We start from the raw sequence: 13914 nt of genomic DNA, 5'->3' as shown, positions 1-13914 counted from the left end.
TCTCTATCTTTTTGTATTTGAAACGTATCCAATGACCATTAGCAACATTAAGACACACATGTACGCATGTGTTGTTTATCTTAACTGCCCAGGGGCCTGTTATATAAAGCCAGGGGCTTAAAGTCCAAAACCTGACTTGAATGAACCAATCAGAGTAATTCAAGTCAGGTATAAGTATTTAATATAACTGACTGTGGATACTGTGTGCCCAGGATTTTGTTAGGTTGTATCAACATATTTTATTACATTTTAATCCGTTCAAGTCCCACGACCATTGCAATGGTCCTAACTTTGTCTAGATCTGTGATTACTGTCTTCTGACTTATTTGTTTGACTTACTTTAAGCCAACCACAGTGTCCCACATCATTCAAAGTGGACTGCTGCTCTCAGGCTGCTTAAGAACAGCATGCACACTCGAGTATCTTGACTACTTAAACCTGAGTCGAGTCAGTCCACAGAGTGTGTGTACTTACCTTTATGGAACAGCTTAAGCCGTGCCTGAGTCGTTAGGTTTGTTGAAGTCAGGTTTTGGACTGTAAGCCCCTCTTTTCTTAGCTCGCTTTACGAACCAGTCCACTGGTGTTAAGTATATCGTTAATGGTGTGTGACAATGAGCCAACGGGCACAACAGTAGGAAAAGCGCCAGTCTAAATAAGTTTAATTCTATTTAGCTGTTTTGATTTGGGTCCTGGTGTTGTGCATGCTGGCTCATTGTTACTACTGCTACTACGTAGTAACAGCGGTGCTTTTCCTACTATGACGAGTGTGTCTGCTGTGGAAAAAGGCCCGGGAACATGGAAGAGAAGCAGCTAAATGGAATTCAGCAATCAACCATTTAACATTTAATACAAACCGCTCATATAGAACAATGATAGTTACATTAGAAGCACAAACCATGGCTGTTTATGAGCGAGCAATATATTAACCACAGTGTTTTTCTATTGTTACTGTGTCAAAGGTATCATCTATGGCTAACTCCAAGTAAAAGTTAAATATCAATAGAAGCTGATATTGCACCGCCCAGTTGTCTGTGAAAGACCGTCTCATGTATTGTTTACCCCGATGTCTGCAGGCGACACGGTGACGATTGGAGAGATCTCCTACAAACTGAAAACACCCCGGAATCCTGAGCTTGTTCCTGTCAAACACAGTACGTAACTTCCTCTTTTAGAGATGTCTGTAAAAATACATGTTTGCAAGAAATAAGAGGAGGCAGTGGAAATGGATGAAACTAAAGTTACTAAAACTTTAGTTTGTTTGTGTTTGCTAGTTTCAGACTCCTTACCTCAGACAGTGGTTCAGCACTTGCGATGGATCATGCAGAAAGACCTTTTGGGCCAGGATGTGTTTCTCATTGGCCCCCCCGGACCGCTGAGACGATCCATAGCTATGCAGTACCTTGTGAGTAAACACGGAACACACACACACACACACACACACGTGTGGTATAAAGATTTCTCTCATAAAATTACCCCAAGAATGGACTTGTTGTGAAATTCTTGAAATGTTTATTCTAAAGTTTCTAAACTTGGAATTGAAGCAAAATTCCCCTTAAAGTGTAATTCATATTGTTTGTTTTATAATACAATCATCATAGACATTACTTTAGGATTTGCTGTTCCTTCTGGAGATGTAGATTATATATTGATTGTTTTGAATGAACCTTTCTCATAACTGGACCCTAGAAACATGTTATTATGGTTCTAGCTCATGACATTTGTTTGCAAGATTCTCCTCATATTTTTTATTTTACAACAAAACCCTAAAACCTTTCCATGGGTTTCTGAAGTTCTGAATTGGTTCCCTTGTTGTTGACCAGGAGTTGACCAAACGGGAAGTAGAGTATGTCGCTCTGTCCAGGGACACCACAGAGTCCGACCTGAAACAGAGGAGAGAGATCCGCTCAGGGACGGCCTTCTACATCGACCAGGTAGATCCACTGATTCACACACTGTCCAACAAGCAGGGTTAGAAATGTAAAATCTGTTTTTCCAGTTATTTGCCACAATAACATTTGAATGTGAATGTCTGTCTATATGTGATAGACTTGTGACCTCGCCAGCCTGACCCTGCCTCTTGCTTAATGGATGCTGGAATATTCTTATATATCAACATGTCAATTCTACATGTTTACGTTTCTCACACATGCGCGGCTGCAGACGTGTCTTCTGGAAGTAAAGGTTCAAAAACTCATCGTCGTCCTCAATCACACAAGGATTCACAGCATGTTGTGACCGATCTATGGGATGCTGGTAGAGCTGAATGAACCTGAGCAGTAAGCGCTACGCAGGAGAAAACAACAACTAATCCCATTTTAATCCACACATACCAGGGCCGTGGCTCATTTCCTGCTCAATACAACAAACTGAGATGATTTAACAAAAAATGTTTCTCTAATTTAGAATTGACGTTGGGTTTACAAAGGCCATGAGAAACATTTTTTCTTTTCATTTTTCATAATGTTTTGTGTTTAAATAGAATTAAAAAAAAACACAAATTTAGAATTTATAACAATAATCAGGTTCTAGCTAAAAGTCTGTGTAACACTGAAGAAATAATATGACTAATACTGAAACTCTCTGTTTGACGTTAGTTTTCTGTGAGGGGGGGGCAGTAACTGAGCCGTATCCTCTCTCCTTCTCTGTGAAGCACTCAAACAATAGTTCAGTTACAGCGACACACAGACAGCGGCGCCCTCCCTCCCCAGTCTGTTCGTTTCCATGCCACCTTTTGATCGATCAAGCTTCATGCAAACGTGCCCCCCCCCCCCCCCCCCCCCCCCCCCCCCCCCCACGCTTTGTAACCGTGGAAACCAGCAGTTGCTCATTATCCCGACTGGTTTCTCTGAGGAGAACTTTCTTTCCTCCATTCATTCATTTCTCACCGGTAAAAAAAAGAAAGAAAATCCCAAAACAAGCCTGATCATTAAACCCTGTTTTCGGGCTTCAAGGAGCCAGCAGTGACGAATGATGAAAAGCTGAGATAATTAACTCAGTCATGTCATTATCCACAGCTAATTAGCACATGACTTCCTTTTGTGTAAAAATAAATACGATGCATAACAGTTCAAACATACACTCCATGGAAACAGACTGACTTTTTTTCACAATCTATTCTCTGCACATTTATCCTTCAGACTTTACTCTTAAACCTCGTCTCCTGGAGCAGGAAAATGCTCAGATAACTAGCAAATGTTTTTATAATGAGGCTGGAGTTCAGTTAATTTAGAGTGTCACCCATTTTCTTTAGTGGTATAGTTGTAACAGAATAAATATGTATCATATGCAGGTGTTCAATGTTAATGTTTTTTCTCAATTGGGCTCAGTTAAGTCCTGAGCAGAGAACGAAGTCACTTCCTCTGTGTCGCTTTCTTCACGGAACCGGTCCAGGTGTGCGTGCATGTTAGTGCGTGTGTGTGTGTGTGTGCCCTACTGATTAGCTTTTTGCCGCCGTATGTGTGGGAACAATTACTCAATCACAGAGGATCTCTGTATTTAGAATTCAGCACCTTTTTTAAGTAAATGAATCTTGAGTTTCGCCCACATCCTCTACCCACACCCAACTCCTGTTTCCAGGACAATGGAAATGTCGCTCGTGCTTCAGCTCATAAACTTTGTGTTTACCAGATGCTATTTTCTCACGAGTGCCTGTTAGGTACTGCACATGTGCAACTAAGGAAGCGATATGGCTCACTCCTTAGCTACTTAGATCATCATCTCGGGTCTATTTCCACCTGCCCGATCAAGCATTAAACCCTGTATATGTATATGTATATGTAGAGAGTTCTCAGTGGAAGTAAGTATACTTTGCTGACTGAATAAGACATACTGTATCTGTACTGCGTATAGTTGCGTTTAACCAGCACTGCACCTCAGCCGTTACTTCTCTGATCTAATAGAAAGCTAAACGGCCTATTTATGTGCAAATGAGATTAAGCATTAGGGCCGTCAGCCTGCTGATGCGGCAGTTTTGTTTGTCTCTCGCTGATTTCTCTAATTTGATAGTTGTGTGACTCACCGTGATATTCCATTTACTAAAATGAATGTCAGGGTTCCATAAGGGGAAAGCACTGACACTCCACATGTTCAAGGAAAGCACATGTACATTCCAGTCAAATCCATCAATAGGCCTAGTAGGACAGGTGAACATGTGTTCTATCTGCAATCTGTTCTGTGGGAGGTGGTGTCATGTTGACACCTTGATTGCACATTGTGTAGTTGGCATCATGGTGTTGAAAGAGCAAAAATAATAGAAAACTGTTGTAGTTTCACTACAGGTTCACTTCTATCTACATGTGTGATTGTCTGAATCATCAGTTCCACACTACCTACCGATTGTTTCGCATGTTTTGAGAATGAAATGTCGCACGTAAAACGTGACAAACGAACTACATCCAATAACTAAATTCTTCTTCTTTTACTTCTGAAGTTCATCTAACAGCGGCAGAGTTCCCATCGTAAACCTCAGCGAAGCTCTTCGCTCAACAGCCGGAAGCAGCAAAACATTAGTTCTGCTTTTCAACACGTGCCGCCGACGATGTTCAGGTGTCGAGTAACAATAGAGGAGCGTTTGACTGGGATCACGTTGAACAAACACAGTATGTTCTCTTGTCGATGCTTGCTCAATAGCTCACTCTCCATAAATTAAACTTCCCTTTATTGGATGTTGACAGTTGAGAGGTGACAGGAAATGACAAGTGACATTCTTGATGTCAGGAGCAGCAGCTGTGTTTTTCATGCAATGACACCTTTTGTGAAGAGTACCTCGAGAAGCAAATGCAGCTGTTGTTGCAGCAGCAGCATGTATTACCTGTCTTACTGTCTTACTGTCTTACTGTCTTACTGTCTGCCCGCTGACTTGCGGAGAGGTACAGCTGGTAGTTCTGTAAAGCAACAAAAGTGAGCCAAGCAATAAACAGTGATCCATGCAACCAATGGGCTGTAAAGCATTGATTATATATATCATTTATATCATACGGGTTGACATCTATTGCACGTCTGGCCATCCTGGTAGAGAGATCCCTCCTCAGTCTCTTCCTTTCGAAATCGAATCGGAAGTCGTCGTATCAGACCTTTTCACACAATCTTGCTGCTGAATTATGGCGATATACTCGGCAGTGTATGCACTGGTTCGCTGATAGCAGAACACACACTGTCCAAAACACTCGGAGATGCACTCGGCTGTGTCATCACTAGCGGCTCCTCCGGGCCCCGTCCTCACCGATACTCGATCCAGCTATTAAGAGTCAGTGGAGGTGTATCCCTGGTTCCAATCGCTCTGGATGATTGAATTGTTTCCTGTCCGTCCCCTCAGTGATAGTAATAGTAATATATATTGACCCAAGGCTGGTCGATACTTCTTTTCTGTTTCCTGCGGCAAAGGGAAAACCAGCCGACCCCTTCGGCTCCCTGAGGATCCTCTGCCTCCCACCGTCTCATCAAAACGAAAGCAGGTGTCCATTGTTTCCAAGGAAACAGCTCATGAATAGACCGCATTACTGGCGGCGCTGATGGCTGCGAAGGGTTCGCTTGATTCCGGTCTTCCTCAAATCCAATGGAATTCTGTGTCACCTACGGAAGTGTTGGCACGTGCTTTTTATTTTTTATAATGAGTTGGTGTGTTGGATAAGACTTTGTGTTTTGTGTGTATTAGTATGCGCCTGTGGGATTAGTGAGTAAATGTACACATTACAGTATTTGACACTCATTATGTATGAGGTATTGAAGACGTGTGTGTGTGTGTGAAATAGCAAGCGGTTCTGTTTGAGAATGGTTTGGGTGTCGTAGGAGGTGTTTGTGTGTTAACTGGAACATCACAGTATTCCTCAGGGCCCTGTGCTGGTTTGGAGCCCTAAATTCAGTCTGAACGTGTCGGTCCCTGTGCTTCCTCTCATTCCTCCACTTCACTCTCGTCTCTTTAGTTCTTTCTCTTTCTTTTTGTATGAAGGCTGGAGTCACGTGGCTGTAATCACAGGCTTGTTGTATTTTTTGACATCTCCGGTCACCTCTCTCTCCAGTTGGGAGGCTCTTATGTAAGGCAGCTTACCTCAAACCCACACTGCAAATAAAACCCTGGTACAGTTATAAAAAGAGCTGAATCTGAAACCAGCGCGCAGTCGGCCAATAGTTAGCCTCCGCAGCAAGTTCTGTTTTAAAAATAAATGAATTGGTTGTGCTTTCTAGGTAATATGTCCCATGTAGCGAGTAAACACCCAAACAGTCCTATTTAAGGGGGAAAGAGCTCAGTGCCTCTAGTGCTGAATCCCAGCCACCCACGTGAGCTTCAGAACCCTATTGGTGATATCGTGGACACTTAGTCCATGTTTTACACAGTCAATGGTACAAACCTGTGGCAACTGAGCATCCAAAAAAAATGACATTATTGACAGTAAATGGCATCTTAAACGAAACCGAGTTCTTTGATAATAGTTCTTACTTCAATGAAAGAACTGGAGCGTGTTGGGCCTCGAGAAAAAGAGTGTCACCGGCACGGTTAATGCTGAATCAACACAAAACTGCACACGTGTGGAGGTAAAAAGATAGCACCAATAACTTCAGGGTATTTGGGCCACACAAATGGAACGGAGGTGTATGACTAAAACTAATGTGGATGAAGACCCGTCAGTCCCTCTAGATACCACGCATGAAGGACGGATGTGTGAAAAATCTTGAATCTGTGGTGAAAAGCATGTTTGTTGAGCCACAAATAGTGAATTATTGTATGTGACTGGCATCAAATGAGCTCGACCATTCAGTTTTGAAAATATGATAGAATCCCAAATCTGCAAATCCTCTAGAATATGTTATGCTTTCAATGCCAGTTACATTTGCTACGTTATGACCCAGAACCTCCCTTAAAGCGCGCAGTAATAGAGATTAGTGTGTATCAGTCTACAAGCGGTCCTCCTGATCTCGTGCAATTTGGGTCTGACCTGCAACGAGTTTGGGGAAAAAAGCATTCCAGTTCCACAGAAGCTGATTTGTGCACACACACTGTACATGAGGTGCATTGGGAATGGAATGACAATGGCCTTTACATATCACTGTAGACCTTTCACGCTCCTAATCCTTTCATTATTCTATTTATGCAACTATCTATAATCTAATCTCCAACATTCTGCTGGGATGTTTTTAGTTTCAGGGAGAGAACAAGGCCTGTCTGTGCCCCCCCCCCCCCCCCGGCCGTCTTGCTTACCATCCTGCGTCACTTACATTTTTAACAATTATCTGATTATAGAGTTGGTGCCGAAAATGCATCAAGAGTTAAATATAGAGCATCTGGTCCTCACTATAGTTTTACGGCTCTGCTTCCCACACAACCTGCCACGTATTTACATGTTAACCTAATTATATGGCCACTTGCTCTGTGGTGCACCCAGACAGCTAAAGTTTCCTGCCTCCTGACGTCAGACGTGCTTTTTGATTTCTGCAAAACTGTGCGTCTACACAAAACAAACACACACACACACACACACACACACACACACACACACACACACATGCTGTTGAAACTTAACCAAGTAGAACTACATTTTTTTCTCCCACAGTCGATGGTAGAAAATAGGCCATCTGAAAACGGCTCAGACTGTTTTTTTGAAGTTTGGTTTGGAGAAGTTTGGAGGATGTTCTGAACACAATAAGCTGAGGACATCCTCAGGAAGGGCTTTACGGCGAGGTCATTTTATCATTAGAGCACTAAGAACTGATGCACAGTCAGATTGCTCTTTGTATAAATGCTATTAGCGCTGTTAACATTCAGGAAGGGTCAGAGGTCTCGCTGGACAATGGAGCAGCAGATTTGGCCTGCGGTTCAACTGATTGCTGTTTTCCTGATACCAGCATCTTCCCCCGCATCGCTCTAATTATTTCTGGGGTATTGATCGGGTCTAATGACGAGCCTCGGCTTCTGATGTGTGTGTGTGTCCCCAGTGTGCCGTAAGGGCAGCAACGCAGGGTCGGGTCCTGGTCCTGGAGGGGCTGGAGAAGGCAGAGAGGAATGTTCTGCCCGTCCTCAACAACCTGCTGGAGAACAGGGAGATGCAGCTGGAGGACGGACGCTTCCTCATGTCAGCCGAGCGTTACGACAAGCTGCTGCAGGTCAGAGCCACACACGTGGAAATTGAACATAATGGTAATCTTTCTGAAGACTCCTCTGTACCTTTTTTGGAGGCTGCAGTTTATTGAGCTTCATCTCTCTGAATCTTCACACTTAAGCAGTGAATTTTCACACTACTCCTACAGTGCTCTCCTTGTGTTTTAAAGGGGGGAAAAAACGCAGTTGCCATGAATACTGTGTCTGTACTTGTTACATAAAGCTGGATACCCGCAGCATTTGCATAAAAATTGCATTCAAGATGAAATGTGTAAAATGACAGCACGTTATAGACCGCAGAAGAGGATCCGAGTGTTTTTTTTTGTACCTCGATGCGTTGCAGGAGCACACCAAAGAGGAGATGGACAGCTGGAAGATAGTCCGTGTAAGTGAGGACTTTCGGGTCATCGCTCTTGGCCTCCCTGTCCCCAAGTACAAGGGCAACCCCTTGGATCCTCCTCTCCGCTCTCGCTTCCAGGCCAGAGATGTCTATTACCTCCCATTTAAGGTCAGTCCTAAGAATTTAAAGATTATCTAACACCAACCATTTCCCATCAACAAAATGTCTCCCATGATGAGAGAGAAAAGCACCTGGATCATCTAGCTCCTTCTCCCCCAGTGATCCTATTTTCCTCACTCTGAATAATAATAAAACGTTCCCTTTAAATGTTCACAGGCAGCTCATGCAGTAAAAATGGGACAAAATACTGGAAAGACACATTACTGCTGAACATTTTACATGTTTCTCTGCTTGTCTCCTTTTTAGATTGTCGCCCTGCAGCTATACTCATCTTGACATATGGTTTTCTTTTCAGGACCAGTTGGAGCTGTTGTACACGGCCGGACCAAACGTTGCTGCTGAAAGGTAAACTACAAGTACTCCCTTACTGAAGCTGTGTTTGACTTGTTAATATTAGCCCTTAAAGTCTCAGTAGTTCTTCATGTGCAATATTCGGTTGTATACTTTGTGTCAGGGTGTCCCAGCTGCTGTCGCTAGCCACCACGCTGTGCTCCCAGGAATCATCCAGCCTTGGCCTTCCTGACTTCCCTGTGGACAACCTGCTTCATGCCCTCCATGTGTTGGTGAGAATCCAGGCCCACCAACATCTCACCTTACTGTCCCTTTTTTAGAGAGGGAGGACGAAAAGCTGAGGATTAAAGAGAAAACTAGACCTCTGTTGGTCCATGGGTGCTTAGTGTCTTTTCTGTGTTGTTGCAGAATGCTTTCCCCATGCTGTCCTCCCAGCAGCTGGTGCAGAGACTTTACCCCTACAACAGCATCCTGGGCAAGGATGGGCGCACCGCCGTGGAGGGCGTTCTCAGTGTAAGTCAAGATGCGACACCACCAGTCGAAACGTACCGAACTATCGCCCAATGTTTGTTATGGCCTGAACTTAAGATAAGACGCATCATTCAAAGGGATTCATTTTGGGCTTACATGCATTCTGTGGCACTCTTTCATAGAGATTTGAGCTTTTGGATGGTCGTCGTCAGCCAGCTCCCAGCGCCATTTTGAGTGTGTCCAGGACAAAGGATCCTGAGGGCCACGCAGACGTCTCCTTACGTGTCGCGGACAAGGACATCACCTTTCAGGTACCAGCAGACTGTCTGTATGCAGTGTAGAGCCAAAGCCCCAATCTGTTATGCAGACCTGGTAGACGATGGGGTGCTTCATTCTGATTGTGCATTTGGGCTTTAAAGGGACAGTTCACCCCAAAATCAAAAATACATATTTTTTTTCATTTTTATGCTCTATTTATCTATTTAGATCGTTTTGTTGTAAGTTGCCTAGTTTTGTAGATATCGGCTGTAGAGTCGTCTGCCTTCTCTCCAATATGCGCTTTATGGTTCTGGGAACTATTTCCTCTCCACCATAGTTCCTCATAAAACTGCTCACAACAAGGCCTGCGGATGATCTTGAGTAACTGGGTCATGATTTCTGGAGAGAGACATTGCTGTTGAGTTTTTCAAATGTACTTTTTGGCGCTTTGAGCACCACAAGCCGAGTGCCGTCTAGTTCCATTGCATTCAAAAGAAGGCAGACATCTCTGTGGCTGATATCTCCAAAACTCAGCAACTCACACCAAAACAATCTAGATTGATAAATAGCCCTGCAGTTAAGAGGAAAAATAAGTATTCTTGGTTTTTAGGTGAACAGAATTAACTTAAGGTGCCCTATGGAGTGTTTTTTTGCACGTATCTTAAATCCTTTTCTATTTCGATTCATTGTGCATCCTGCAGTCTCTTTCGTCGCAGCCTTTTCCGGCTTATTGCTGCGTTTCTTTGCGCATTACTGTCACCTGTAGATTGGTTGGAATAGTGTGAAACCGTTTGCAGGAATGTGTGTTTGTGTCGCCTCATGCACAATACTAGTGCAAGTGCTTCTTGGTTTTTTGTCTCAGACATTTCACAGAAATGTCCATTGTCCCACGGCAGGCTACACACACACACACACAGAACATGCAGACACATCAGTAGCGTGAGCATCCTATTTCTGCGTGATACTCTGTAGAACGTCTTAAAGGAACGTCTTCATCAGTCTTTTGTTCTTCTTGGACCAGTGTTTGTGAATGAGTCATTGTGTGGGGTTTGGGAGAGCAGAGATATTCCAGACTTCTAAGAATAGTGCTGATGATCTTCCAGCCAAACAAAACCTATAACTCTCATTCGCTCTTTGAAGTCGTATTGTCTTCTACGTGCAGCAGTAATTCTTTGCAGTGCTGTATATCTCGTGGATTGTTTAATAACACTGTGTTTTTGGAACACACAGTATATTCTGTTCCCAGCCGTGTGTCAGTGGAGCTGGTTAAGTCTGTGATTTATTATTTAGATATTTCCCCACAGCTTTTATAGGACGGCGAAGCTGTTTGTTGCTCTTTCACGGCAATTTTGTTGTCTCTCTAAAACAGGTTCCAGCCGGCATCAAGGAGACGCGTCCACCCAACAGTAGCCCTGCATTCATCAGTACACCGAGCCAATCGCAGCTGATGGCTGAGATGATGCAGTCGCACATGGTGAAGGACATGTGTCTGATAGGAGCCAAGGTACAGTACACAGAATGTACAGCACACACCAGCACAGAATGGGTTCATGATAATATCAATACACTTGAATATCACGATATTTAGTTTGTGATCCGGTTGATTTTATAATTATACAAAAACAATAGTTTTATTGAAATATATTGATGTATAGAGTTGTTTCACTGCCTGTTTACATTTTTTTATTTACTTAATTTGTTAACCTAAAGAAACCTTTTTGCACTTTTATTTGTTTTTGTAATGATATGTTATTCATATGATGGTGTGTTCTTTATACTACGTATCGCAATTCATTGCGTCGTAAGCCCCGTATCAACATACATGTAGAACACACGGTGAGTGTGAACTCTGGTCTTCTTGTGTTTTCTAGGGTTGTGGCAAGTCGGTGATCGCGAGAGAGTTCGCTGAGATGCTGGGTTACAGCATCGAGCCGCTCATGCTCTACCAGGTAAATAAAAATCTGGTTTGTTTTTTTTAAGCCTGGAGCTTCCTGCATTTCAAAACCCCACAGAGCGTGTGACGAGTTTATCATGTGAGGGGACGCACATCAGTTGCAGATACTCACCCAGTTTGTGACCTGTGATGTCATGGGGGAGGTTAACCAATAAGGGAGGAGGGGCAAAGAAATTGCCTACAGTGAGGAAGGGTGATTTAATAAAGGAGGTCGTTCTAAAATAGAAACAGGTTCATCGGAGGAACATAACAGGATTTTCTCCACTCGTGTCACACTTGTGGCTCATTAACCACAAGCATATCTAGCAAAGGGAGGGAAAAATACATGATCAGTTGGTTAATTGCTGCCAGCCTGCACAATAATGGAGGTCGTGGTTCAAGATGCGTTACACTCTCAAAAAGTATGTAAATTGTACCTTGAGTTAGGACGAGTATACATCTGACAAATGTAAAGCTGGGGAAGGTACATTATGAGGGGATGGAGTATGTAGGCTTAAGACAGCAGTTTGACCAAAAACAACCCTAAAACATCTGGCTTTCATTACCTGGGCCTCAGGCCACCCGTCAGGCCAGAGACTGACACTGATTGGAAGGTAGAGAACCAAGGAGGGCTGCTACAATATATATATATATATATATATATATATATATATATATATATATGTCTATGCATGTCAAAGCTTTTGAAAACCTCATGTTATGAGTGTGTGTGTGTGTGTGTGTGTGTGTGTGCATGTGAGGAATGTAGTCATCCGGGTGGTGATTGTGCAGGAAATGCGTGTGCTGAAGACTTATGTTTTAATGAATCATGCTGCAGCTATTTTTAGCCGGCTGAGGTCAGGGGTCACTTGTGCTGCGGGAATTGTGGAATCCTTCGTCCGGGAATTAATCTCGCCAGCTCTGAAAATCCCATTTATGTAAAAAAAACAAAAACAAAGTGACACATAAGGCTTGAGTGGAATATAAATATATTATTCGTTGGTGCGTGTCCATCAATAGAGAAAACAAACAAATAAATTGAAGAAAAACCAGCTTGAATGGAAAAGGTGGATGAGAGCCCAGTTATAGTCCCCCAGAGGACACTAAGCAACGTTCTGGTGACACATTCTATTACTTTTAATGTTTTATATTTAAAACAACAAGTACCCTGTGCTATGAAATACATAATGTGAGTAAGAGTTTGTAGAGTGGTAGATAGGCAGCCGTAATGATTACTGAACAGATAAAGAGCTGACTGGACACGTGCTGTTGCAATATTAGTCTGAAAAGTTTATAATATAAATGACAACATCGCAAGCAGGCACAGTAATCAAAATGTCGCTTGATAATACAGCATGGGAGAAATCATTTATTACCTTTCCGTTTAAAATCCAGGATGTGGAACCTACTGATCTTGACGGCTGCACAGGAATCTGTCCGTGTGGCTGAGGACACATGAGCGTCCATGACTTCCTGCTAGTCTTTTGCATGTCTGAGCTCGTTTTTTTAAAGAAAGCTGTCCGTTTATCTCTTACCTGTTGCTATCATTTCCTACTTAATTCATTCTACTTCGTCATGAATGAAAATGTAGAGCCTGTTTTTTTGGCCTTAATGCCAAATGTGTTCTAGCTGTGGACCAGCTACCGGATCAGTAATCACTGCCTGGAACAAATTGTGCAAGTCCGCCTGTCTTCCCTCCTCCACCCTCCGTCTCCGGCCGTGACACGGCAGCGTGATAGTGAATGTGACAGTCTCGCTCCACAGGCGTTTCCCCCGCTGAACACAAACGTGCTATTAGCTATTATCTGCAAAGTATAGACGTCCGATTCAGCAGCAGGGCCAGATCGACAAACCTCGGCTCGCTTTATTCAATGTGTGATGGCGAACGCACGAGCACACTGAACCGCTTCCAAAGTTGCTCTCACTCCCTTCACCTCCCTTAACTTTTCATTTCCTCGTTGACGTTTCCTCCCCCCCCCCCCCCCCCCCCCCCCCACACTTCCAGGACATGACAGCCAGGGACCTTCTCCAGCAGAGGTACACTCTGCCCAATGGAGACACGGCGTGGAGGCCGTCCCCACTGGTCACCGCTGCCATTGAGGGCAAGCTGCTGCTTCTGGACGGTATACACAGGGTCAACTTGGGAACCCTGGCTGTTCTGTCTAGGTACTTTAGTTTGCAAAAAATATACAGATTCCTCTTTTTACTCACTGTATTACCTTTTAAAATGCTAAGATATTATTGCTTGTAATATCCTCTGTATCCTGTGATGTCTTTTTGTAGTTCTTCACTGATGCTCTGCTTGATTCTATTCTGCTTTAAAAGATTTTAATGGGAAGGAATTTGGTG

The 13914-nt window shown here is 43.3% G+C and overlaps 1 protein-coding gene across 1 annotated transcript in view; it reads left to right on the top strand.

Moving 5' to 3' along the window:
- Positions 1–13914, top strand: part of vwa8 (von Willebrand factor A domain containing 8) — a 54146-nt gene that overhangs the window by 539 nt on the left and 39693 nt on the right. The window contains exons 2-13 of the mRNA XM_079170940.1: positions 1074–1151; positions 1272–1402; positions 1821–1931; positions 7930–8097; positions 8436–8600; positions 8908–8957; positions 9067–9175; positions 9312–9416; positions 9557–9685; positions 11002–11136; positions 11504–11581; positions 13571–13812. Coding sequence (XP_079027066.1) covers positions 1074–1151; positions 1272–1402; positions 1821–1931; positions 7930–8097; positions 8436–8600; positions 8908–8957; positions 9067–9175; positions 9312–9416; positions 9557–9685; positions 11002–11136; positions 11504–11581; positions 13571–13812 — 1501 coding nt within the window. The remainder of the gene's footprint in view (positions 1–1073; positions 1152–1271; positions 1403–1820; positions 1932–7929; positions 8098–8435; positions 8601–8907; positions 8958–9066; positions 9176–9311; positions 9417–9556; positions 9686–11001; positions 11137–11503; positions 11582–13570; positions 13813–13914) is intronic.

Source organism: Pholis gunnellus (genome assembly GCF_910591455.1).
Source record: "Pholis gunnellus genome assembly, chromosome: 12".
Lineage (NCBI taxonomy): Eukaryota > Metazoa > Chordata > Actinopteri > Perciformes > Pholidae > Pholis > Pholis gunnellus.
Note: the sequence above shows the minus strand (reverse complement) of the source record. Positions and strands in the feature narration are given on the sequence as shown.